The sequence below is a fragment of the Trachypithecus francoisi genome, unplaced genomic scaffold (genome assembly GCF_009764315.1).
Source record: "Trachypithecus francoisi isolate TF-2019V2 unplaced genomic scaffold, Tfra_2.0 Lachesis_group4, whole genome shotgun sequence".
Taxonomy (NCBI): domain Eukaryota; kingdom Metazoa; phylum Chordata; class Mammalia; order Primates; family Cercopithecidae; genus Trachypithecus; species Trachypithecus francoisi.
In genome coordinates this window covers 30022888-30049168 of record NW_022681469.1, presented here as the reverse complement: position 1 = coordinate 30049168, position 26281 = coordinate 30022888, and the positions used below count along the sequence as shown (strand labels likewise).

Here is a 26281-nt window from a genome sequence, read left to right as displayed (position 1 = left end):
TCTAGCTATATATCTAAAAGAACTGAATATAAAATCTCAAACAGGGCCAGGCACAGTGGCTCACACCTGTAATCCCAGCAGTTTGGGAGGCGGGTGATCACTTGAGGCCAGGAGTTCAAGACCAGTCTGGCCAACATGGCAAAACCCCATCTCTACCAAAAATACAAAAATTAGCCAGACATGGTGGCACACGACTGTTAATCTCAGCTACTTGGGAGGCTGAGGCATGAGAATCACTTGAACTCGGGAGGCGGAGATTGTAGTGAACCAAGATCATGCCACTGCACTCCAGCCTGGGCAATAGAGCTAAACTCAAAAAAAAAAAAAAAAAGATCTCGAATAGATAAGATATTTGCACACCCATGTCCAACTGCAGCCAACTGCAGCATTATTCACAATAACCAAGAGACAGAAGCAACCTAAATGCCCAACTATGGATAAATGGATAAACAAATGTATATATATGCAGTGGAATGTTACTAAGCCTTCAAGAAGGAAATTCTGACACACACTACAACATGGATGAACCTCAAGGACATTACACTAAGTGAAAATACATTTATCACTAAAAGATAAATACTGAATGATTCTAACTTACATAAGATATCTAAAGTAGCAAGACTCATAGAAACAGAAAGTAGGCCAGGCCCAGGGGCTCATGCCTGTAATCCCAACACTTTGGGAAACCGAAGCAGGAAGACTGCTTGAGCCCTAGGAGCTCAGGACCAGTCTGGGCAACAAGGTGAAATTAGCTTGGCATGATGGCGTGTCTGTAGTCCCAGCTACTGGGGGGGTGTGGGCAGGAATGCTGAGGTGGGAGTATTGCTTGAGCCCAGGATGCAGAGGTTGCGGTGAGCCATGATCACGCCACCGCAATCCAGCCTGGACGACAGAGCAAGGCCCCGTCTAGGAAAACAAAACAAAAAAACGGTTGAAACACAGTTTAGAATCTGCTCAATTCCTTTTTGAATTTCAAAGAGATCTGTTCCTGTCATAAAGACCTGCCAGATGCAAAAGAAAATCATTTCAGGAAGAAAACATCATTTATCTCTTCAACTTTTCTTAAACAACATATCAAGCATCTACCAAACAAAAGCAAAGCCAGGCCAGGAACACTGGCTCACACCTATAATCCTAGCACTTTGGGAGGCTGAGGTGGGAGGATCACTTGAAGCCAGGGGCTTAAGACCAACCTGGGCAACAAAGTGAGACATCACATCATCTCTACACAAAAAAGAAATAAATAAATTAACCAGATGTGGTGGTACATGCTTGTAATACCAGCTACTCTGGAGGCTGTGGTGGAAGGTCCATTTATTTGAGCCCAGGAGGTCAAGGCTGCAGTGAGCCGTGATCACACCACTGGACTCCAGCCTAGGTGACAGAGCGAGACCACGTCGGAGGGGGGAGAAAAGCAAAACCAAGTGACAACAATTAGAAAGAAACAGACAATAGAAAATAACCATTATCTAGATAATGAATTATCAAAGACTAAAATAACTGATGTCTTAACCAAAGTAATAAAACATCACCAATAGCTTTTATGGTGACTCCTGATGTGATTCAGTAAAAACGACAAATTATCGTCTATGCAGTATTCTTCCAAAAAAGGTTTGACCTAAATGCAATCATAAGAAAAGAACCAGACAAATCTAAATAGCAAGGCATACTAAAAACTAAGACAAAATGGCCCACTCTGGATTTGTGTGGGGTGTGTGTGTTTTTTCTTCTTTTTTTTTTGAGATGGAATCTCGCTCTGTCACCCAGGCTGAAATGCAGTGGTGCGATCTCAGCTCACTGCAACCACCGCCTCCCAGGTTCAAGCGATTCTCCTGCCTCAGCCTCCCGAGTAGCTGGGACTCCAGGCGTCTGCCACCACACCCGGCTAATTTTGTATTTTTAATAGAGACGGGGTTTCACCATATTGGCCAGGCTGGTCTTGAACTCCTGACCTCATGATCTGCCCGCCTCGGCCTCCCAAAGCACTGGGATTACAGGCGTGAGCCATCGCACCCAGCCATGTGTGTATGTTTTTTTTTTTTTTTTTTTTTTTTTTTTTTTTTTTGAGGCGGAGTCTGGCTCTGCCGCCCAGGCTGGAGTGCAGTGGCCGGATCTCAGCTCACTGCAAGCTCCGCCTCCCGGGTTCACGCCATTCTCCTGCCTCAGCCTCCCGAGTCGCTGGGACTACAGGCGCCCGCCACCTCGCCCGGCTAATTTTTTTGTATTTTTTAGTAGAGACGGGGTTTCACCGTGTTAGCCAGGATGGTCTCGATCTCCTGACCTCGTGATCCGCCCGTCTCGGCCTCCCAAAGTGCTGGGATTACAGGCTTGAGCCACCGCGCCCAGCCATGGATTTGCGTTTTAATATCATTATCATAAAAGAAAAAAAATACCCAGGTAATTAAAGAGACACAACAACCAAAAGAAAAGCATTACCCTTGAAGGATCCTAGATTAGGGAAAATAAAATTTTAGAAAGCTAGAAATCTGTCACTAGAGCAATTAGGAAAATTTGAATACAGACTGATAATATCATCATATCAATGTTAAATTTCTTGCGAGTGACAACAGTTTTAGTTTACTTTAGAAAAATGTCCTTGTTTAAGGAGTAGGGCATTATAAGGTTTACTTCTAAAAGGTTAAAAGAAACAGTTGGAAAAAATGAATAGCTGATTAATATATGCAAAGACTTAGAAGACAAAACGACAAATTCCATTAATAAATGGAATATATTAAAAAGAATTAAAAGGAAATTCTAGAAGTAAAAAATACGGTAACTGAAATTAAGAACCTTTAGAAAGAGCCTGAAATTAAGAACCATTAGAAAGGGCCAAACAGCAAATCAGACAAATGAAGAATTATAGATTACTATGCTTGATAACAGGTCAATAAAAAACAGAAAGACTGAAGCACAAAGTCAAAAAAAGGATAGAAGGTAAACAATGAGAAGAATGCAAGCGACATGTGGAACACGGTAAAAAAGGCTAAGACATATATAACTGAAATCCTAGTAGGAAAAGAGAAAACGGAAATCAGGAACAAATGAAGAATAATGAAAAAGCAGTTAAATATATGCGTAAATCCAATTAACACTGATTATATAAAGCAATAATATCTTGTGGGATTTAAAATACATGAAGAATAAAAATGCCTCAGAAGAGTTCCACATCCACCTAAGATATATAATGACAGAAACAATACTGCTTTCCACAAGTTAATAATACACAAAAGCAAATAAACTATAAAATAACCTTGCTCAAATGCATCAGAAAGCTGAGGTCTTAGGGCAACCAAGTTGACTGAAATCTAAGGACAGACCTCTAACAAGGAAAACGAAGGCAAGCACTGGCTCATCTACGACAGGACAGAGGAAGAAACTAACGGCACCTGGCAACCAGCTCATGAAAATTCAGCTAACACTTCTAACAAATTGAGAAAGGCTGCATGTAGGCTAGCATGAGCATACAGAACCCCTGGGACTCAGACACAAGGGAAACTCAGTCAACCAGCAGGATCACCTCCGCAGACCAGATACTCAAGAGAAAGACTGGGGGTAGGGCAGAAGACCACCTCCTTTGGTGGTGCAGTCCTGGAGGAGGGGAACAGCCTCTGTTGCGGAAAAGCACAAAAATCTCCGAACCCTTCTTTTCTGAACAAAAGCCTTAGGCTATGGGGAAGGGGCAGCAAAGCATGTCACCCCTCAAAGCACAGGTTAAGACTCACTGCAGTTGCACTAAGCGTAAAAGAAAAACATCTACCCCTAGGGGACAGGCATAAAACAGTCTTGAGCCTATAATAATACTACCAACACCACGAGAGGTCTCCTACCACTGAAAGAAGGGAAAAAAAACTATTTTGCACAATACCTGCCAGATGCAAGGCAAAGAATGAATGCCACAAGGAAAACTAGGATCATTGAGGCCACCCTACCAGTGAGAATGGCAGACAACAGAAATGCTAAACACTAGGGTAGACCAGGGCAACAGAGAACGTTACTGTTTCCTCCTCCCCCAAATAAGCGAACAAATTCTAAATATATCATACTCAAACTCCTGAAAACCAGAGATAAAGAGAAATACTGAAGGCAAGCAGAGAAAAAGGACACATTAAATACAGAGGAACAAAAGTAAAAAGCAAGAGTAGACTTCTTGTCAAGAATGAGGACGCCGGAAGACATGGAGAGGTAGATTTAAAAAATGGGAAGAAAAAAAGGAAAGAATTCTAAAGTCAATGAAACTGTATTTCTAAAATGAAAGCATTCAACACAAAGAACCCAATTTAAAAATGGACAAAGCAGGGCCGGGCGCGGTGGCTCAAGCCTGTAATCCCAGCACTTTGGGAGGCCGAGACGGGCGGATCACGAGGTCAGGAGATCGAGACCATCCATCCTGGCTAACAGGGTGAAACCCCGTCTCTACTAAAAAATACAAAAAACTAGCCGGGTGAGGTGGCGGGCGCCTGTAGTCCCAGCTACTCGGGAGGCTGAGGCAGGAGAATGGTGTAAACCCGGGAGGCGGAGCTTGCAGTGAGCTGAGATCCGGCCACTGCACTCCAGCCTGGGTGACAGAGCAAGACTCCGTCTCAAAAAAAAAAAAAAAAAAAAAAAAATGGACAAAGCAAAAAATAACAGATGCTGGTGAGGTTGCAGAGAGAAAGAAATGCTTACACACTGTTGGTGGGAGTGTAAATTAGTTCAACCATTGTGGAAAGCAATGTGGTGATTCCTTGAAGAGCTAAAAACAGAACTACCATTTGACCCAGCAATCCCACTACTGGGTGTATACCCGAAGGAATATAAATTGTTCCATCATAGTGACACATGCATGCAAATGTTCACTGCAGCACTATTCACAATAGCAAAGACATGGAATCAACTTAAATATCTAACAACGGTGGACTGGATAAAGAAAATGTGGTAGATATGCACCATGGAATACTATGCAGCCATAAAAAGAATGAAATAATGTCCTCTGCAGGAACATGGATGGAGCTGGAGGCCATTATCCTTAGCAAACTAACACAGGATCAGAAAACCAAATACCGCATGTTCTTATTTATAAGTGGGAGTTAAATGATGAGAATACATGAACACAAAGAGGGACAACACACACTGGGATTAACTGGAGGTAAGAGGTTGAGAGGAGGGAAAGGATCAGAAAAATAATTAATGGGTCCTAGGCTTAACATCTAGATGACAAAATAATCTGTACAATAAACCCCTATGACACAGGTTTACCTATACAACAAACCTGCATGTGTATCCCTGAACCTAAAAGTTTTAAAAATGGACAAAGAACTTGAATAGACATTTCTCCAAAGATACACGAATGGTCAAAAAGCATATGAAAAAATGCTCAACATGATTAGCCATTAGTGCAAATCAAAACCACAGGATGGCTATAATCAAAAAGACAACAAGAAGTGTTAGTGAATATGTGGAAAAACAGGAACCTGTATACCCTGCTGGTAGGTGTGTAAAACGGTACAGCCATTTTGAAAACAGGAAGCCATTCCTTGAAAGGTTGAAAATAGAGTGTTATCAGCCAGGCACAGTGGCTCATACCTATAATCCCAGCACTTTGGGAGGCCAAGACGGGAGGATCACTTGAGCCCAAGAGTTTGAAACCAGCGTGGGCAACATGGTGAAACCCCATCTCTAGAAAAAATACAAAAATTAGCTGGGCACAGTGGTGTGCACCTGTAGTCCCAGCTACTCAGGAGGCTAAGGCGGGAGGATTGCTTGAGCTGGAGAGGCAGAGGTTGCAGTGAGCAGAAATCACCCCTGCACTCCATCCTGGGTGACAGAGCAAGATTCTGTCTAAAAAAAAAAAAAAAAAAAAATAGAGTTATCATATAATCCAAAAATTTCAACAACACTTGTATATGAATGCCTTAGAGCACTATTCACAAACGATAGCCAAAAAGTGGAAACAGTCCCAATGTCCACTGCCCAATGAATGGATAAGATGTGGTATATATGTTGAATGGAATACTGCTCAGCCATAAAAAGGAATGAAGTAATAATATGTACTATAACATGGATGAACCTTGAAAACATCGTATTAACTGAAAGAAGACTAGTCACAAAGGGTCATGAACTATATGATTCCATTTATATGAAATATCCAGAATAGGCAAATCGCTAGAGACAGAAAGTAGATTAGTAGTTGCCTAGGAATGAGGTAGGAGGTGGCAGGCCAAGGGGTACAAGTCTCTTTTTAGTATGATGAAAATGTCTAGCTGGGCACGGTGGCTCTCGCCTGTAATCCCAGCACTTTGGGAGGCCAAGGCAGGTGCATCACTTGAGGTCAGGAGTTCAAGACCAGCCTGGCCAAGATGGCAAAACCCCATCTCCACTAAAAATACAAAAATTAGCCAGGCATAGTGGTGCACACCTGTAATCCCAGCTACTCGGGAGGCTGAGGCAGGAGAACTGCTTGAACCCGGGAGGCAGAGGTTGCAGTGAGCCAAGGTCACACCACTGCACTTCAGCCTGGGCAACAGAGCGAAACTCCATCTCAAAAAAATTAAAAAAAAGAAAATGTCCAAAACTTGATAAAGAAATCTCTATATTAAAAACCATTAAACGGTATACTTTAAATGAGCGAAATGTAGTTGTGTGAATTATATTTCACTAAAGCTATTTTTTAAAAAACAGGCAAAACAAATCTGTGGTGATGTAAGTCAGAATAGTGGTTTTGGGAGGGGAATGATTTACTGGGAAGATGCATTCAGGTATCTGCTAGAGTAATAGAATGTGCTATGCCTTGAAGTTATTTGTGATTACTTAAAATGTACACATAAGAAAAAAACATTGAGTTATACACTTAAGATGATACACTTTATGTAAGAAAATTACCTCTCCTTAAAAAAATTATTTTTCTGTGGCCGGACACAGTGGCTCACGCCTGTAATCCCAGAACTTTGAGAGGCCGAGGCAGGCGGATCACAAGGTCAGGAGATCGAGACCATCCTGGCTAACATGGTGAAACCCCATCTTTACTAAAAATACAAAAAATTAGCCGGGCATGTGGCAGGCACCTGTAGTCCCAGCTACTTGGGAAGCTGAGACAGGAGAATGGCATGAACCTGGGAGGCAGAGTTTACAGTGAGCCAAGTTTGCGCCACTGCACTCCAGTCTGGGCGACAAAGTGAGACTCCATCTAAAAAAAAAAAATTATTTTTCTGCAAGTTGAAAATTGCACCTTTTAATGCTCATTATATTATTATCTAGTTTGGGGTTTTTTTAAACTAAACTATGGATAGCAGCTATATGAATTTCCCAGAACAATGCTATGGGAAGTTAGAAAATCACTGACTTACTCTTGTGCAAATGTATCAAGTAGAAGCAAAGCACTATCTTCTAAATTCAAGCACCCTTATTTACTTTGATACTGTCTTACCCTCTGGTCAAATGTACTTCTCCTTTCAAATACTGTATTGGTTTTTTTCAAAATAATAACTAAATATGAAAGTGACTCCTAAAGAATCACTTGGCAAACTTGGGTATCAAGGCTACTAAGTACATTGCCAATCAAAAATCACCCATGATGACACTGCCCATATTAAATGTTAAGGGTCATAATTATCACTTTATTTTGAATTCCAGGAGAGTTTAACAATTGTTGACATCCAGTCAGGCATGGTGGCTTACACCTGTAATCCCAGAGCTTTCGGAGGCCTAGGCTTGCTTAAGGCCAGGTGTTAGAAACCAGCGAGGCCGGGCGCGGTGGCTCAAGCCTGTAATCCCAGCACTTTGGGAGGCCGAGACAGGCGGATCACGAGGTCAGGAGATCGAGACCATCCTGGCTAATACGGTGAAACCCCGTCTCTACTAAAAAAATACAAAAAACTAGCCGGGCGCGGTGGCGGGCGCCTGTAGTCCCAGCTACTCCGGAGGCTGAGGCAGGAGAATGGCGTGAACCCGGGAGGCGGAGCTTGCAGTGAGCTGAGATCCGGCCACTGCACTCCAGCCTGGGCGACAGAGCGAGACTCCGTCTCAAAAAAAAAAAAAAAAAGAAAGAAACCAGCGAGATCCTGTCTCTAAAAAAAAAATTTAAAAATCAGCTAGGCATGGAGTATTTGTAGCCCTAGCTACTCAGGAGGCTGAGGCAGGAGGATTGGTTGAGCCCAGTAGCTGGAGGCAGCAGCGAGCTACGATCACACCACTGCCCCCCAGCCTAGGTGATAGAGTGAGATGCTGTCTCAAAAAAGAAAACAAAATGAAATCTCGTTTTGGCCACTGAGTCATAAAGAAAATTCAACCAAATCCTGATACCCTACACACTACAGTACATTGCTTATTGTTCTTCCCCTCTGCTAAACAGCAGAAAAAAGGAAGGGAAGGAAGAGAATCAGTGAAAGAAAAGGGATTCTTTATAAGGAGAGAATAAAGCACTTACACTTCATAGGACTTTCTAGCCACAGATGCCAGGTGCTACCCACTGAAATCCAGGCTTGGACTAAGCTCCACATTTCTGAAAGGACCATCTCAACTGAAGCCTGGGGCTCAGAGTCAGCAGGAGGAAGCTGCAGCTCCCACTAGCAGCACATTTCAAAGAGGCTGCAACAAGAGAACATTTTCTATTTAAGCATCTAATTCCAATCTTCCATTTCACAAAGCAGTAGCAGAACAGGCCTTTATATCAGTCTTTTCAAAAGATATTTCCATGACTATGTGATGAATATGAGGCAGGCTGTGGCCCAGCAATCCTTTCACTAACATGCGCTAAGCCCTTCATTATACTTCACAGCAGATCCTCAAGTACTTGCTCCCTTTTTTCTTTAATGGTGCACTGTTGCTCCAAGACTCACTTCTAAACTAGCATTTCTAAAACTGCCGAATCAACCAAAATCACTGAGCGGGCCCTCAACAATGCAAGCACACACCCAGACAGACGCCTAAGGACTCATTAGCTGCCAAGAATTAGAAGCAGATTACAGCTGCTAGTTAATTCCACACAAAAACTCCTCAAATTAAGCAGAATTACCTAAAATACTTCACTGAGTACCAAAGAGCTCTGGCAAATAGAAAATAAAGCTCTGGAAATACAGATAATTCAATAAGACTTGAGAAGTAACATAAGTATCAGGTTGCTGCATTTTTTAAGCATTTCAATGAGTGAATGATATTATTTATTAAATGACGATTTTCAAAGATTTATAGTATATTGGGGAAAGTTCTGGGAAGGAAGACTACATCAGAACACAGAGTAAAAAGGACTCAAAAAGAAAACCATAGATCAGTCAAACAAAACAATATTTTAGGTATATGCCCTGCAACCATGTGGTATAGCGCTAGAAAAGTCAGAATTTCCCAAATCAAGAAAAAATCATTTTCATGAGACAGGTAAAGAAAGAACAAGTCTAATTTACCTGAAACAGAAAAAGTAATTTTTTAAGTCATGAACTACCTTAAGTTCTTTTACATAATCCTTTATGAGAATTTTACAAAACGAGATAAATTGCTAGATTTGTTACAACAAATTACTTCCTGATAATTTTCTCGGACAGTGGGAAGAAAAATGGTTTGAAAGGATACCAATTAAGAAAAAAATAAACTGAGGGGCACATAAGATAACCATCACTATCTAAAAATATTTTTCAATATAACTTATTTTGCAAGATGGCCTGCAACACAGAAACCAAGATGAAATCAAACTTAACTAATATCTTCACCAAAGCAGTGATAAAGCAACTCCCATCCTCCAAAAAAAAGTTGTAAAAGTAAAGTAATCATAAATCCCCTAGCAAGCTCCCAGATTCACAAAATACACTTGGGTATACATAAACACATTTTCTAGAAGCAAAAAATTTCCCTTACAGAGGTAAGTTCAGTCAACGTACATTTTCACAGCCATCTCCATAAGAGCTAAATATATAATCAAAAGGAAAAAAAGTATTTTCCTCAGGAGGAAAGATATTCGTAGCTAAAAACAATTACTTAAAAGGAAGGGCCAGGTGCAGTGGCTCACACCTGTCATCTAAGCACTTTGGGAGAATCACCTGAGACCAGAAATTCTACACCAACCCGGGTAACATAGCAAGACCCAGTCTTTAAAGGAAAAAAAAAAAAAAAATTAGCAGGATGTGATGGTGCGCACCTTTGGGCCTAGCTTCTGGGGGTAGGGGTAGGGGACTGAGGTGGGAGGATCACTGAAGCCCTAGTTACAGTGAACTGTGATCCTGCCACTGCACTCCAGACTGGGTGACAGAGTGAAATCCTATCTCCTTTTTTTTTTTTTTTTTTTGAGACAGAGTCTAGCTCTGTCTCCCAGGCTGGACTGCAGTGGCCGGATCTCAGCTCACTGCAAGCTCCACCTCCTGGGTTTCTGCCATTCTCCTGCCTCAGCCTCCCAAGTAGCTGGGACTACAGGCGCCCACCACCTCGCCCGGCTAGTTTTTTTGTATTTTTTAGTAGAGACGGGGTTTCACTGTGTTAGCCAGGATGGTCTCGATCTCCTGACCTCGTGATCTGCCCGTCTCGGCCTCCCAAAGTGCTGGGATTACAGGCTTGAGCCACCGTGCCCGGCCGTGAAACCCTATCTCTAAAATACATTGAAATTTAATCAAAATAAAAGAAAGGAATCAATGAGGCCAATGACAGCACCGCACACTGTGGTCTTCCTAGATTCTCCCGAAATCCCAGAAGTTCTGAGACAAGCACTTTCAAATGATCCCCTATCATAATGACCTTTGACAAATGAATTTTGGCTGAACTATGTAGTTGTTGGTCACACATAAGATGGTACTAAGATATCCTGCCCCAATTTTTTCATGACAAGAATCCCTACCCAAAATAATAATCCTCAATTACCTATGAATGTCGGTATTAATCTCAAGAATGGCCCTGAAAAAGATAAATAAATTTAGATCCATAAAACCAACTTCAGTTGGGAATGACCAAGGCAAGCATTACTCGATAATCTTTTCCCTGTGGGCCTTATTTATACTAGGCAGTCTTGCTTTAAAAATAGAAAATGCCAAGCTTGAAACCATTTCATTTGAAACAAATGGTTAGCCCATGCAAGGGCTTCCTGAAAGCCAAAATACAGAAAATTTATCTTCTTTCAACACTGGTCTCTATTTCTGCCTACCTGCTCAGTTTTATAATAACTCATATAAACCAGATGAGAATTCTATCGTACATACAAAGCATATGTTAACAGTGCTTAAGACTCAAATTTTTCAAACTTAATATAAATGTAAGATGTCTAACTTATTGTAATAATGTATTAAAGTGATTTTTAAATCTCTGAATGCTTATTTATATAAAAGCATGTATATTTTCTTGAACTCCTGACCTCAAGTGATCTGCCTGCCTTGGCCTCCCAAAGTGCTGGTATTACAGGCATGAGCCACCACGCATGGCCTTTTTAAATTTTTTTGTTTTTGAGATGGAGTCTTGCCCAAAAATCTATGTTTTCATGTCTAGTTCCAAATATATTCTCTTGCTTTGAAGATAACTGTTAAAATATTACACTATGACTGAGACAGAAAATACAACTAGGAAGCAATGAATACAAAATAGAAAAAAGAATTGTGCTGTGGGCTTGAGAAAAAAATAAGTAAAAACCATTATGCAAACTCTGTCAACAGAAAACCCAACAAAAGGAAAAATACTTGTTTTCTAATTTCATTTTGGATACTCTACCAGAAGACGAAAATTAAATTAGTACTTTTAAGAGTATGTACATACCAAACACTACAAAACTATCCCCTGTAGCAATACTGTTAACTTCCAATAAAGAGAAATAAGGTTTATCTTAGAGACTTCACCTGTACAGGTGGAAAAATATTCTCTGGTAATATTTCAGCACCATGGTACAAGCGAGGGAAATACAGGACAGGTAGTCTGAGTAATCTCAACTTCCTATGAAATAAATTTGTTTTTAAGTTCAACAGAGCTTAAAAATCTGGGAAACAGTATGACAGTTCCCCGAATAAGTAAGTAAATAAATATAGAATTACCACATGATCCAGCAATTCCACTTCTGGGTATACCGTATATTCGAAAGAACTGAAAGCAGGTACTCCCACAAGTATGTGTACACCCATGTTCATAGCAGCATTATTCACAAAGGTGCAAGCAAGTGTCCATTGATGGATGAATGGATAAGCCAAATGTGGTATATATACATACAACGGAATATTATTCAGCCTTAAAAAGGAAGGAACTTCTGACACGTACTACGCACGCGAATGAACCCTGAAGATATTATGCTAAGTGAGAATAGCCCATCACAAAAAGGCTACATACTGTATGATTCCACTTACATGAGGTACCAAGAACAGTCACATTCATAGAGACAGAAAGTAGAATGGTGGTTGCCAGGGACTAGGGGGAGGGGCAAATGGGCACCTATTGTGTTTAGTGGGCATAGATTTAGTTTTACAAGATGAAAAAGTTTTGAAGATGGATGATGGTGATGGTTGCACAACAATGTGAACGTATGTAATACCACTGAACTGCACACTTGAAAATGGTTAAAATGCCTGGACACGGTAGCTTATGCCTGTAATCCCAGCTACTTGGGAGGGTGAGGTGGCAATATAGCTTAAGCCTGGGAGTTTAAGGCTGTAGTGAGCTATGATCACACCACTGCACTCCAGCCTGGGCAACAGAATGAGACCCTGTCTTCAAAAAAAAAAAAAAAAGTTAAAATGGTAAATTTATGTTTTGAATGTTTTACCACAAAAAAAAAATCTATAAAACTTACTTTCCATTTCCTCTATAAACATCAGTGCAATCACTATAAAAGAATGCTGAAGAAGTATCTGAAAAGCTGGAAAAATTATTGTAATTAGAAAATACAGCAGTACACTGATAATTTTACATCCTAAATCAAACAATCAACTTTGGCCCAAGGCCTGACAAGATGAGAAACTAATCAAAATATGGAGAAATGCCACCACATAACAGACTACCATGGCAACAGAAATACTGTCACAAAATCACAAACATAGACTCCAATACTTCAAAGACATGAAATGTTCTATATTTGCACTGTACAGCACTTGGAATTTGGGTAAGTGCAAATAAACTGATTTTAGGCTGGGTGCAGTGGCTCATGCCTGTAATCCCAGCACTTTGGGAGGCTGAGGTGGGTGGAGGCTGAGGTGGGTGGATCACGAGATCAGGAGATCAAGACCACCCTGGCCAACACAGTGAAATCCCATCTCTACTAACAGTACAAAAAATTAACCGGGCATGGTGGCATGCACCTGTAATCTCAGCTACTCAGGAGCCTGAGGCAGAATTACTTGAACCAGGCAGGCGAAGGTTGTAGTGAGCCGAGATCGCGCCACTGCACTTCAGTCCAGGCGATAAGAGCAAGACTCCGTCTCAAAAAAAAGAAACTGATTTTAACTTTTACTTAATTTTAAGTTTAAATAGTCACACTGGACTGGTGGCTGCTACACTGGATGACACAGCTACACTGGTAAACTCTCTGGGAGAAAGATCTTTGGTTTTCATTATTTACATACTCCCAGTTTCTACCAGTGCGAGGCATAGCGTATTCCTAGACTGAACTCATCTACTGAAGTTGTATAGGAACATTATCTATTTTCTAGAAGGCTTTCCTTTCAAAAGCATGTTTTGATTGGAAGGTGTGAGCATAAGCACACACAAAAAATGCCTAAACTTTCAAGATAAATCAGTAACAACCAGAGAAAAGCCAAAAACCCTACGTTTTATAACTAGGCTAAAGAATCAATAAATTCCAAAAGGGAAAAGTACTAGGAAAGAAGTTTGAAGCTGATATTCCATGACCCATGTATTAATCGGTTCTCACGCTGCTAATAAAGACATACCCAAGCCTGGGTAATTTATAAAGGAAAGGGGTTTAACTGACTCAGTTTCACACGGCTGGGGAGGCCTCACATTCATAGCGGAAGATGAAGGAAGAGCAAAGCAATGTCCTACATGGCGGCAGGCAAGAGAGAGCTTGTGGAGGGGAACTCCCATTTATAAATCCATCAGAACTTGTGAGACTTATTCACTACCAGAAGAACAGATGGGGGAACCCCCCATCATGATTCAATTACTTCCATCTTGCCCCACCCCGACACAAGTGGGGGGGTATTATTACAGCTCAAGGTGAGATGTGGGTGGGGACATAGCCAAACCATATCAACCCATGACGTTTCTGATATCATATCTAAGAAGAAAATTCCTATGGACATGTGATAAACCAAACATGACAATGCCAACTTGGTCTATCAAAGCATGATTTACTTCATCTGCTTTATGCTTTTGATGCTTTTCATCAAAAAGCTGCATACACCCATGCTGAAGCATGCCTTTTCAGTTTCCAGACTGAACTATACAACTTTTGAGGTAACATCTAATCCAAAGATTGTCTGTAAAAGTTACCTCCTACTTACAACTTAAATTACAAACTTATAACTGAATAGCTTAAGTAATTGGCCCTATGAAGAGATGCTCTTTCCTTCAATAGCTCTCCACTAATTTTGGTTACTAGGGGTGGACAAATGAAACTACTAAATGTACAGGACAGGCTACTAAGATTCCTTTAAGATGTGCCTCCAAATACTCTTTTAGAACACTTTGAAGTTATCAGTGATATTTACCCATCACATAAAACAACCACGGCTGTACATCTCCAAGAATTTTGGTGGAAAAAGTTTAGAGCAATGAATACAGATTCTTCAGAAAATGGCTGTTTTATACAAATATTAGAGAAAGAGAAAAGATGCTAAGTCACAGCACAGGCTAAAGCCTATTCAAATTACACCTCTATACCAAGTCTACTGTTACCAGGTCATTAGAACTATACTAAATTACTCTCAGATTAATTAGTTGGGGTGGTGGGGAGGAATAAGGATAACAGTTTCACAAATACATATTCTTGAAAGTAGTTTTTTAGCTCACCACACAAATTCTATGCCTTACCAATTTCAAATGGATGTTAAAATGCTATACTTATTACTACAGTTAAAATGTGCTTTTGTTTCAGTAGACAAAATTTTCTGGAAAGAAAAAAACCACCACACACATTACTTTTGATTACAAATGCCACTCAGTGACCACTTAAAGAGAGCCTTGGCCAGGCACAGTGGCTCATGGCTGTAATCCCAGCACTTTCGGAGGCTGGGGTGAGAGAAGTGCTTGAGCCCTGGGGTTCGAGACCAGCCTGGACACCAGGCTCAGGTGAGCAAGGCTGCAGTGAGCAGTAATCACACCCCTGCACTCCACAGCCTGGGCAACAGAGTGAGACCCTGTCTCAAAAAACTAAATAAATAGGCCAGGCGCAGTGGCTCACACCTGTAATCCCAGCACTTTGGGAGGCCAAGGCGACCAGATCACTTAAGGCTAGAGTTTGAGACAAACCTGGCCAACACGGTGAAACCCCATCTCTACTAAAAACACAAAAATTAGCCGGGCCTAGTGGCACATGCCTGTAGTCCCAGCTACTTGGGAGGCTGAGGCAAGAGAATTGCTTGAACCCAGGAGGCGGAGGTTGCAGTGAGCCAAGGTGGTGCCACTGCACTCCCACCTGGGCAACAGAGTGAGACTCTGTCTCAAAAAGTAAGTAAAGAGAGCCTTATTGAGTCCAAAAGTTCCTCTCCCTTTCTGCACCTGAATATCTGCAAGTATAAAATGATGGCAACATATATATCTCATAAAGGGTTTTTTTTAAAAAAAAAAAAAAAAGAAAGAAAAAGAAAAAAAAGACTGGAAAGACTGAAGAGCATTAAAGGAGTTGAATATTGTTTATTTTTAACCATGTATATGGTTAACAGTGACAGCAAAAATAAAACTCGCAGATAAAGAAAAATGTGAGTTAATCCAACTGAGTATCTGCATGTATGCACTATGACAATCAATGTTTTTAAGAACCTGTGTGTGAAGCATCTTCATTGTTTATCTTAATAACCATGGTTTATTTCTTCAACTATGGGTATTGGACTACATAAACAAATGTGACAAGAATCCCAGTCTAGTAGGGGAGGCAAAACACTTATTTTCAAAAAGGTGTATAAAAAGGCAAACACAATGAAATAAAGTTCTCTAGGCATTCAGTGGGGGCTGAAATCACTTTTGGCTGAAGAGAAGCAGGTAAGCCTTCAAGGAGAAAGTAGAATTTAGTTTGGGCTTTCAAAAGGTGAGTTAGTTTCTGCATTTGAAGACAGGGTCGGGAAAGAGTAAAAGCAGAGAAGAAAGTAAAGTTGGGCAAAGGCGGCATCCACTCTACCACAAAATATCTGTGTACTATGAGAAATATTTCAGCTATTTGGATACTGATGGGAAAGACTCAGTAAAGGAGTCTAAAGATGCAGACAAGACATAGGATAAACCAAAAGATTAAGGTCCCAGAGATTTCAGAAGATTGAGAGATGCAAAGCACCTAGATCTGACAAGAGGAGAAGCAGCTGCATACAACCATGCTGAAGTTTGACCAAATTAGAGGGGAAAGGTGATGGTATATTTATAAAATAACTAGAAAGATAGATCTTGGAATCCACATTTGATAAGGAGAGAAATAAAGACACGAAGATAGAAAAAGGAAGGGACAGTCAATGAACTGAGGTTTTGATAAAATTCAAGAACTAATGCAGGGACTTCTGTTTAAAATGACTAAACTAACTGATTGAACACAGCTGTTTGCTCTCAGGTCCTTCCAAAAATCCACTAAACATCAGAGTAAAGATCTTTTTTTAAAAAGGCAAAAACACATAAAGACAAAGAAAATGGAAACAGATGACAGATATCAATACAACTGTGGAAACTGGAAAGCTAAAGGACAGTGTTAACTGTCTAAGCAGATCCGAAAAGGCTGAAATTTGCCTGGGGGTGGGGAGGGAGGATGAGATGAGAATGGGGAAAGCAAGGGACAAACTACTCATGCTGCAAAACCCAGGAAGACTAGGGAATTGGAAGCACAGGTACATCTGAAGGCAGATGCACAGGCGGAACAAAAAACAAAAGAGTGGAGCTGGGTGTGGTGGTGTGCACCTGTAATTTCAGCTACGTAGGAGGCTGAGGAGACAGGATTGCCTGAGACCAAGAGTCTGGGTCCAACCTGGGCAATATAGCGAGACCCCATCTTTTATTTTCTTTTTTTTTGAACGGTGGGGTGGACCGAGAGAGGTGGCTCACGCATGTAATCCCAGCACTTTGGGAGGCCAAGGCGGGTGGATCACAAGGTCAGGAGATTGAGACCATCCTTGCTAACATGATGAAACCCTACCTCTACTAAAAAAAAAATACAAAAAACTAGCCAGGCGTGGTGGTGGGTGCCTGTAGTCCCAGCTACTCAGGAGGCTGAGGCAGGAGAATGGCCTAAACCCGGGAGGCGGAGCTTGCAGTGAGCTGAGATCCGGCCACTGCACTCCAGCCTGGGCGATAGAGCGAGACTCCGTCTCAAAAAAAAAAAAAAAAAAAAAAAAAAAGAAAAAAGAAAAAAGTTTAAATAAATAAAAGGGTCAAAATCTGTGTAAGAAGCAGTAGCCTCCTAAATTTCCTCTCTGACTCTGAGCAATCAGGCTACTGCTCTCCCACCATAATGGAAGACTCAAGGTTTACTTTGGAAAGATTGAAGTAGGTGGTCTCTGGACTCTTAGACAACAGACTCAGCTAAAGACAGGAGTATCATGCTGAAAACAAGAGATTAAATTAAAACCTACATACTCAGTTGTGAGATCCATCCCCTAGCTTCATTCCCTGACCTGGCTTTAGAACACTGGCAGTCTAGCTTACAACTCCCAGGCTGACTAGAGAATTCAAGGTAAAAGCAACCCAAGAGAAACAGACCAACAGAAAAGCAATGAGAGAAAGGATGAAGGTTCCCTTCTCGATGATCCATTAAATGGAAGAGTAACCCAAGAAAACATCATGGAATCCAAGAATCCGTGGATTCAGCACAACAAAGAGGCAAAGGGAATTCCCTAGGACAGTGTTTATGGAATCCCATAACGATAATTATCAACAGACCTAGCGAACCAGGCCAGACTGGAGCAGGAAAATGGAGGGTTCTTGGGATAGATATTTCCTTCAGCCAAAAAAGAAAACAAATCACCAGTCTGAACAAAGAGGATACTTACACTACTGAGATTTGGGGATGACTTATTGTGGATATACAGAAAACAAAATGAAAAAAAAAAAGAGGTATTTGATTACCAACAGGAAAAAAGAGGTTCCACAAAATTTTGTTTTAAAAATAAAACTTCAATATTAGTAAAATTACATAAAGATTTCAAAAAACCTGGGTGACGTTATTTGAGATTTTTGAGCCAGCAAACTGGAAAACAGTGGGTTATTATCAAAGCACAATGTCTGAATTAGCTATTTGGAGGTGTGGTGACTTTATTTTATTTTTTTTTTACCATCTTGCTGTCTCCCAGGCTGGAGTGCAGTAGCGAAATCATAGCTCACTCAGTCTTGAACTCCTCGGCTCAAGGGATCCTCCCGAGTAGCTGGGACTATAGGTGAATGTCACCATATCCAACTAATTTTCCTATTTTTTTGTAGAAATGAGGTCTCATTATGTTGCCCAGGCTGGTCTTGAACTCCTGGGCTCAAGGGATCCTCCACCTTGGCCTCCCAAAGTGCTAGGATTATAGGCGTGAGCCAATGGGCCTGGCTGGTAACTTTGTTTTTTTGAGATAGAGTCGGGCTCTGTCACCCAGGCTGGAGTGCAGTGACACAGTCTCAGCTCACTGCAACCTCCACCTCCTGGGTTCAAGAGATTCTCCTGCCTCAGCCTCCTGAGTAGCTGAGACTACAGGTGCACACCACCACGCCCAGCTAATTTTTGTATTTTTAGTAGATACGGGTTTTCACCATATTGGCCAGGCTGGTCTTGAACTCCTGACCTCAAGCGATCCACCCGCCTCAGCCTCCCAAAGTGTTGGGATTACAGGCATGACAGCCTGGGTGGTGGCTTTTTAGTAAAGACAAGATCCAGGGTGTGATTGTGTGACCAGGTGACTGAAGAAAATGAAGAGGTAAAGGAATCAAAAGGCCAAAGTGTTAGCTGAACTGTCAATCCAGATGCTGAAGTTGCCTAAACATGATGTGTGACTGCTGGACATTTTCCAGATCCACTTTTCCACACTCTTCTGTCATGTTTTCTGCTCCAATAGGCTGACCTGTATAGACTTTACCAACAGGTCACTGTGTTGCCTGGCTTCCGGCTGGGTTTGGCCAATGGGAAATCCCATCTGTGAAGATGATGTAAGGTTGTAATAGAGTAGTGGAAAGTAAGGAGAGAAAAGTGACTAATATTTAAATAACAATTGCTAACATTTTAATCTCTATGTTCCAAGAATTTTTCTAAGCTCTTCGTAGAATATTAACTCATTTAATCACAACCACCTTCTGTGGTAAGCAGAGATTTTTTTCTAGTTCATTTCCAAATCCAAACACCCAGCATAGTTGCTGGCACATGGTAAGCACTCAAATATTGATTTAAAATACACACAACAAGCAGGTTTAATTAGAAAGATATGACTTTTGCAGTGTAGTGTAGCATTTCTCCTATTTATACTTTAGAAAACTATACGAAGATCAGGGAATTGTGACTCTCCAGAGATCACAGAAACACTAAATGAGACCATATGTGAATGATTTTCTTGTGTAGCCTACAGTGAGTTGTATTCCTTTATTTTCTGACGAGGACTTGGGCGCCAATTTTTTAAGCATAATATTCAAAGTCAAAGTTGCAGCCAGGCGCGGTGGCTCACACCTCTAGTGCCAGCACTTTGGGAGGCCGAGGTGGGCAGATCACCTGAGGTCAGGAGTTCGAGACCAGCTTGGCCAACATGGTGAAACCCCGTCTCTACTAAAAAATACAAAAATTAGCTGGGCGTGGTGGCATGCGCCTGTAATTCCAACTACTCGGGAGGCTGAGACAGGAGAATCACCTGAACCTGGGAGGAGGAGGTTGCAGTGAGCCGAGATCACACCACTGCACTCCAGCATGGGCAACAGAGCCAGACTCTGTCTAAAAAAAAAAAAAGGCAAAGTTGCTCCATACCAAGACTAGATTTTTAAAAAGTCAAAGTTGCAAATTTTTAAATATCATGAACTTGCAATCTAGGAGCTGATTTAATAAGGCAGAGCACCTTTAAGTATCAGTTATGAGTTACAGGGAAGGGGGGCAAAAAAATATGCTTGTTAGTATAAAATGCAAAAATAAAGGTAAAGGTGAGTATTTTGTCAGCCTGTAAAAAAGCCTCTTTAGTTGTTTTCAAAGTACTTAATTTTTAAAGTGCATACTACATTAGGACCTAAGTCGGCCAGATCACCAAGAATACACACTCACACAGAAATGAAGCACAGCAAAGGTGTGAAAATTAGGAAAGGAAGCATAAAACATGAATCAAAGAATGCAGAAATACAATAGATATAAGCTACAATTAAATATCTCACTGGATGCACATACAGTTTTATATGGAATAATCAAAGCAGCAGTGATACCCATCTTACAAATAAAAAAATCTAAAAGCCAGAGAAATAACAAGGTTAGAGGATTAATATGAAATAAAATGAGAACTCCAAAGATTTTCTGAACGCAGAATTAATATTTTTTCTTCATACTCTGTTGCCATTCCAAAGCAAGGGGAAAACTCGCACGAGTAAGAATCTAGAAACCTGAGAAGTTTCGAGAAGAACAGACTCAAACTGGAGTGAAAACAGGCAAAAAGAGTGAGGCATAAGGCTGGGAGGAAATTGCCGGATGCAAGTCTTAGACACGGAGAAGAGACCAATAAAGCATTCTTAAGCGGAAGGTGGAGAAACACTGGGGTTGGATTTGGTGGGAGGAAGACAAAACGGAAAAGCACGGCCCAAGAAGCAACGGCAAAGGCAGAACTTAAACAAGACTAGATCGATGCCACAATCGAAAAGTATAAGACCTACAAATCAGATTCCACCGGGTGGGGAAAGGGCCAGTTCGCGACCGATCAGGTGCGACTAGTTTCCCAAAAGCGGCAAAGATGTAGCTTCGCAGCCCCACCCCACGACAGCAGCTCCTCCCCAAGGAGGACCTCACGAGGTCAACCGCCGGGCTCAGGTTCTCCCCTGGAGCCTAGGTTCCACCCCGCCCCGGCCCCGCGGCACAGAACTGCCTCTCTGGGCCCCTCACCGAACGCTGCAGCTCCCCAAGCCAAAACGAGGCGCGCTCCTTTCCGCTGGGATCTGGGTCGTGGTAAAGCGCCTGCACTGCCTGGTACACGAGCTGCAATGTTGGCTTTGCTCCTTCCATGGTGGTGGCGGCAGTGACGGTAGCGACGGCTCTGATTCTTCTCCCGAGGCTTCCACGGTTGCTCCGCCTTCGCGCTTCCTCACTGTCTGGGCCACGGCCGCTCCCTGACTGGCGCCATCTCCTCCTCTTTGGCCGTTACCAGGGCAGAAGGTTCCCCGTGGAAGTTGCCCCCTCGGAAACAGCTATTAGGTCGTATTCAGGTTCCTGGCCTTTTTTCCGGTTTTTCCACTAGACCCCAGACTTCTGAGTCCACAGATTCTGGCGCTCCCGTCTTCACTCGCTGACTTGCCCTCAGAAGCCTATCGTCGCACGCCACACACCAGCGTGTATCTAAGGTGCGTTTACCCGGACCGGAAGCGACCGCACCGATACCTTTGGCACACTTCCGCCTGGTACACTACAAACGGCCTCCTTCCCGGCACGCCTCCTCTTGTCTCCCCGCCCCCTCCCGGAAGTGGCCCTTCCGGGCCAGGAGCCGGGAAGAAGAGCGGGTGGTGTTTTCTCGGTTTCTCGCTTCCAGCTTGGGGCTTTAGCACCGAGATGTGTCCCATATCTAAGCTGCCTTCAGCTCCTTGGAATGGATCCAGGTTTTTCCTCCCCCTTCCGACTTCCCTATCCCTCTTCAGAGAATCCTTTTCTGCCCTGGTGATCAAGGCGCGTCAAATCAACTCTCCCTATAGTGGCCACAGTACTGGAGATCCAAAATGACTTAAGACATGGTGCCTACGCTGGCTCTAGTGGAGGAGACAGACATGTAGTCAACTGAACTATTTTACAAACCTGAAATATGTGCGACATTGAGATAAATCCAAAATGCCTAGAATCTCTGTTCAGCTCCCCTTTATTTAGTTCTTAAGCCTAAAAGAGGTCTTTCATTCCGCTTACAGCTCCTGGTGCTCTAACTCCAGAGCGTTTTGCATTACATCTTTAGTATTATTCTCACATTGAACCGTATTTTTGTGAACGCCTTTCTGTCCAAATCCAATACCAGTGGTCTAACAATTCACAAAAGAAAACAGAAATCTTGGAAACTGTACTCTGGAGAAATTGGGGACAAAAGGTTAACAGTATATTAATATTAACATTGCTGCTAGTCCTTTGCACTAGTAAATAACTGCTATTTGATAAATGCTCAGAATGTGTAAAACACTGTAGTTACAAGATCTCATTTAATCCGCCTAACAACCTTGCCAAGTATTATTAAAACCTGTTTTAGGCGCTGACACTGACCTACGGCACCTCAGCTCCGGTGCCATGGCACCCTCCAGGAAGTTCTTCGTGGAGAGGAACTGGAAGATAACGGGCGGAAGAAGTGTCTGGGGGAGCTCATTGGCACTCAGAACGCGGCCACAGTGCCTGCCCACACCGAGGTGATTTGTGCTCTCCCCACTGCCTGTATCGACTTGGCCTGGCAGAAGCTAGATCCCAAGATTGCTGTGGCTGCGCAGAACTGCTACAAAGTAACTAATGGGGCCTTTACTGGGGAAATCAGCCCTGGCATGGTCAAAGACTTAGGAGTCACATAGGTGGTGTGGTCCTGGGGCACTCAGAAGACATGTCTTTGGGGAGTCAGATGAGCTGATTGGGCAGAAAGTGGCCCATGCTCTGGCAGAGGGACTCGGAGTAATCGCCTGCATTGGGGAGAAGCTAGGTGAAAGGGAAGCTGGCATCCTTGAGAAGGTTGTTTTTGAACAGGCAAAGATCATTGCAGATAATGTGAAGGACTAGAGCAAGGTCATCTTGGCCTATGAGCCCGTGTGGGCCACTGGTACTGGCAAGACTGCAACACCCCAACAGGCCCAGGAGGTACACAAGAAGCTCCGAGGATGGCTTAAGTCCAACGTCTCTGATGCAGTGGCTCAGAGCACTGGTATCATTTATGGAGGCTCTGTGACCAGGGCAACCTGCAAGGAGCTGGCCAGGCAGCCTCACATGGGTGGCTTCCTCATGAGTGATGTTTCCCTCAAGCCCGAATTCGTGGACATCATCAATGCCAAACAATGAGCCCCATCCGTCTTCCCTACTCTTCCTGCCAATCCAGGAACTAAGCAGCCCAGAAGCCAAGTGACTGCCCCTCCCCTGCACATGGTTCTGATGGTGTCATCTGCCCCCTATTGTGGCCTCATCCGAACTGTATCTTCCTTTACTATGTATACCTTCACCTTGTAATGGTTGAAAGACCAGGCCAATCCCTTCTCCACTTACTATGATGGTTGGAACTAAATGTCACCAAGGTGGCTTCTCCTTGGCTGAGAGGTGAAAGTCGTGGAATTTGCTCCTGGGTTCCATAGGCCCTAGTGAGGGGAGGAGAGAGAAACCATCTTCTCCCTTTTTACACTGTGAGGCCAAGATCCTCCCCTCAGAAGCCAGGGGTGCTGCCCTCTCCCACAGGGCCAACGCCTGTGTGTGTTGTATATGTGAGCCACCCCACATGTGAGGGAAATAAACACCTGGCACTTAAAAAACAAACAAACAAAAAAAACCATTTTAAAGAAAGAGAAATAGTAATGTAATTTGCCCAGGGATACAGTTCTTAAAGTTAGGATTTGAATCCAGATCAGTGTTGCTCCAAAACCTGTTAAATCACACAATCCCTATCATCTCATATGTTCGTTTGCTGTTTGCTTCTGATTTGTTCCTCAAGGAATTTTTGACTGCCAACAACATGATGAAAACACTGTTACTGCACAGAGTTGATATAATTTTAGACAGAGAAAAGAAACTTGATATTTTAGTTACCCAATCCATTCATTCGTTAAAAAAAGATTTAGTGTTGGGCTTGGTGGCTCACAACTGTAATCCCAGCATTTTGAGAGGCCGAGGCAAGAGGATTGCTTGAGGCCAAGAGTTCAAGACCAGTCTGGGTAATGAAATGAGACTCTGTCTCAACAAAAAAATTTTAAAAATTAGCAGGGCATGGTGGTGGGTGCCTCTAATCCCAGCTACTCAGGAGGCTGAGGTGGGAGTATTGCTTTAGCCCGGGAGGTGGGGGTTGTAGTGAGCAGAGATTGTGCCACTGCACTCCAGCCTGGGAAATGGTGAGACCATATCTCAAAACAAATTTTTTTGTGTTTATCAAAGGATACTATCAAGAAAGTGAAGTGATAGTCCACAACATGGAAGGGAATGTGCAAATCACATATCTGATAACTGATTAGTATCCAGAGTATGTAAAAACTCTTAGAATTCAGCAATGAAAAGACAACTCAGTTTTTAGGTGTCTGTGTGTGTGTGTGTGTGTGTTTTGCTTTTTTGTTTTGAGATGGAGTCTCGCTCTGTTGCCCAGGCTAGAGTACAATGGCATAATCTCAGCTCACTGAAATCTCCACGTCCTGGGTTCAAGCAATTCTCGTGCCTCAGCCTACCATGTAGCTGGGATTACAGGTGCCCACAACCATGCCCAGCTGATTTTTGTGTTTTTAGTAGAGACAGGGCTTCACCATGTTGGCCAGGCTGGTCTTGAACTCCTGACCTCAAGTGATCCACCCGCCTCAGCCTTCCAAAGTGCTGGGATTACAGGCATGAGCCACCATGCCTGGCCTCAGACAGCTCAGTTCTTTAAATGGGCAATTAATTTGAATAGACATTTCTTCAAAGAAGATACACAAATGCACATGAAAAGATGCTCATCATTAGCCATCAGGGAAATACAAATCAAAATTGCAATGAGATACAACTTCACACCCACTAGAATAACTAAAATTAAAAAATGTTAAGTGCTGGTGAGAATGTGGAAAAATCGGAACTCTCATACACTATTCATGGGATTGTATCATGGTGCAGCCATGTTGAAAAACAGTTTGGCAGCTCTTCAAAAAAATGTTAAACATAGAATTATCATATGAACCAGCAGTTCTACACTTAGGTATATACTCAAGAGAAATGAAAATGTGTGTGCATATAAACACTTCCACATGCATATTCATAGCAGCATTATTCATAATAGCAGAAACAGCCCCGATATCCGTCATTTGATACATGGATAAACAAAGTGTGCTATATCCATACAATGAAATGTTATTTGACCCTTAAAAGGAATGAAGTACTGATAGATGCTACAATGTAGATAAACTTGAAAAATTATGCTAAGTGAAAGTGGCCAGACACAAAAAGCACATTAATTACATGAGTCCATTGACATAAAATGTTCAGAGTAAGTAAAGTTCTAAATATAGAAAGTAGATTGGTCGTTTCCGTGAGAAGGATGAGTAGGGAGAGACTGCTGATCCTTAGGGTTGGTTTTCTGTTTTGGGTTTTTTTTTTTTTCTTTTTTTTGTATTGATGGAAATAAATACTCTGGAATTAGTGGTGATGTTCAGAAAAACCACATGAATATACTAAAAACCATTGACTTATATGTTTTAAAAGGATGAATTTTATGGCAATGTGAACTGTATTTCAATAAAACTTATTTTTAAAAGTTCTCTGGTTAGGAATTATTAAAACACCACATGGATATTTAGCTAACAGTTGGAGAAAAGAGAAAAAAAATAGAAGTGATACCTAACCCAGAGTAGAGAGATTGGGAACACCATCTGGAGAAAGTATGTCTAAACTGAGACCAGACTGATAGATAAATAGGAAGCAATTAGGCAAAGGCTTTAGTATTGTAGGCAGAGGCAACAGTATGAAAGCCTGGAGGCAAGGGAAAAAATTATGTTCTGAAGACTGAAACTAGCTGAAGGATAGAGTTGGCGTTGGGTAGGAGTAAGAAATGAAGCTAAACAGTGTTTAACCCATCTTGATGACCTCATGCCCTTACCTGATACAGAGTGGGTGCTTAGCAAACGTCTTAAGTGACGTGTTTCTTAGTTCTTTAGTCTTTAAAAAAAAAAAAAAAAAAAACAGTCTAGTTTAACGTGAAATGGCTTGGGCAGGGAAGGTGGCAAGAACAGAAATAAGAAATTATTGTAATAATCTTGGTAAGGAGTAATGGTAGCCTGGAGTAAAGTGTTGGTGGTGGGCATGGAGATAGAGAGGTATTTAGGAACTTGGGAGGAAGAATCTTGATATGGTGATTATTTGAGCTGCAAGGTGTGACGAGGGAAG

At 42.1% G+C, this 26281-nt stretch overlaps 1 protein-coding gene and 1 pseudogene across 4 annotated transcripts in view; one reads left to right on the top strand and one right to left on the bottom strand.

Moving 5' to 3' along the window:
- The window catches only part of TNPO3 (transportin 3), a 102986-nt gene extending 81337 nt beyond the window's left edge, over window positions 1–21649 (bottom strand). For 2 of the 3 annotated variants that reach the window (XM_033193887.1, XM_033193888.1), the window contains exon 1: window positions 21113–21649. In XM_033193887.1, the coding sequence (XP_033049778.1) occupies window positions 21113–21232 (120 nt within the window). In that variant the 5' untranslated portion in view covers window positions 21233–21649. Of the gene's footprint in view, window positions 1–8401; window positions 8563–21112 lie in introns of all 3 variants that reach the window. The other variant, XM_033193890.1, reaches the window with a different exon arrangement.
- Window positions 21559–24049, top strand: LOC117073258 (annotated as a pseudogene). The gene has a single exon (XR_004433186.1). The product of XR_004433186.1 is annotated as a triosephosphate isomerase-like (transcript).
- The last annotated feature ends 2232 nt before the right edge of the window (window positions 24050–26281 follow it).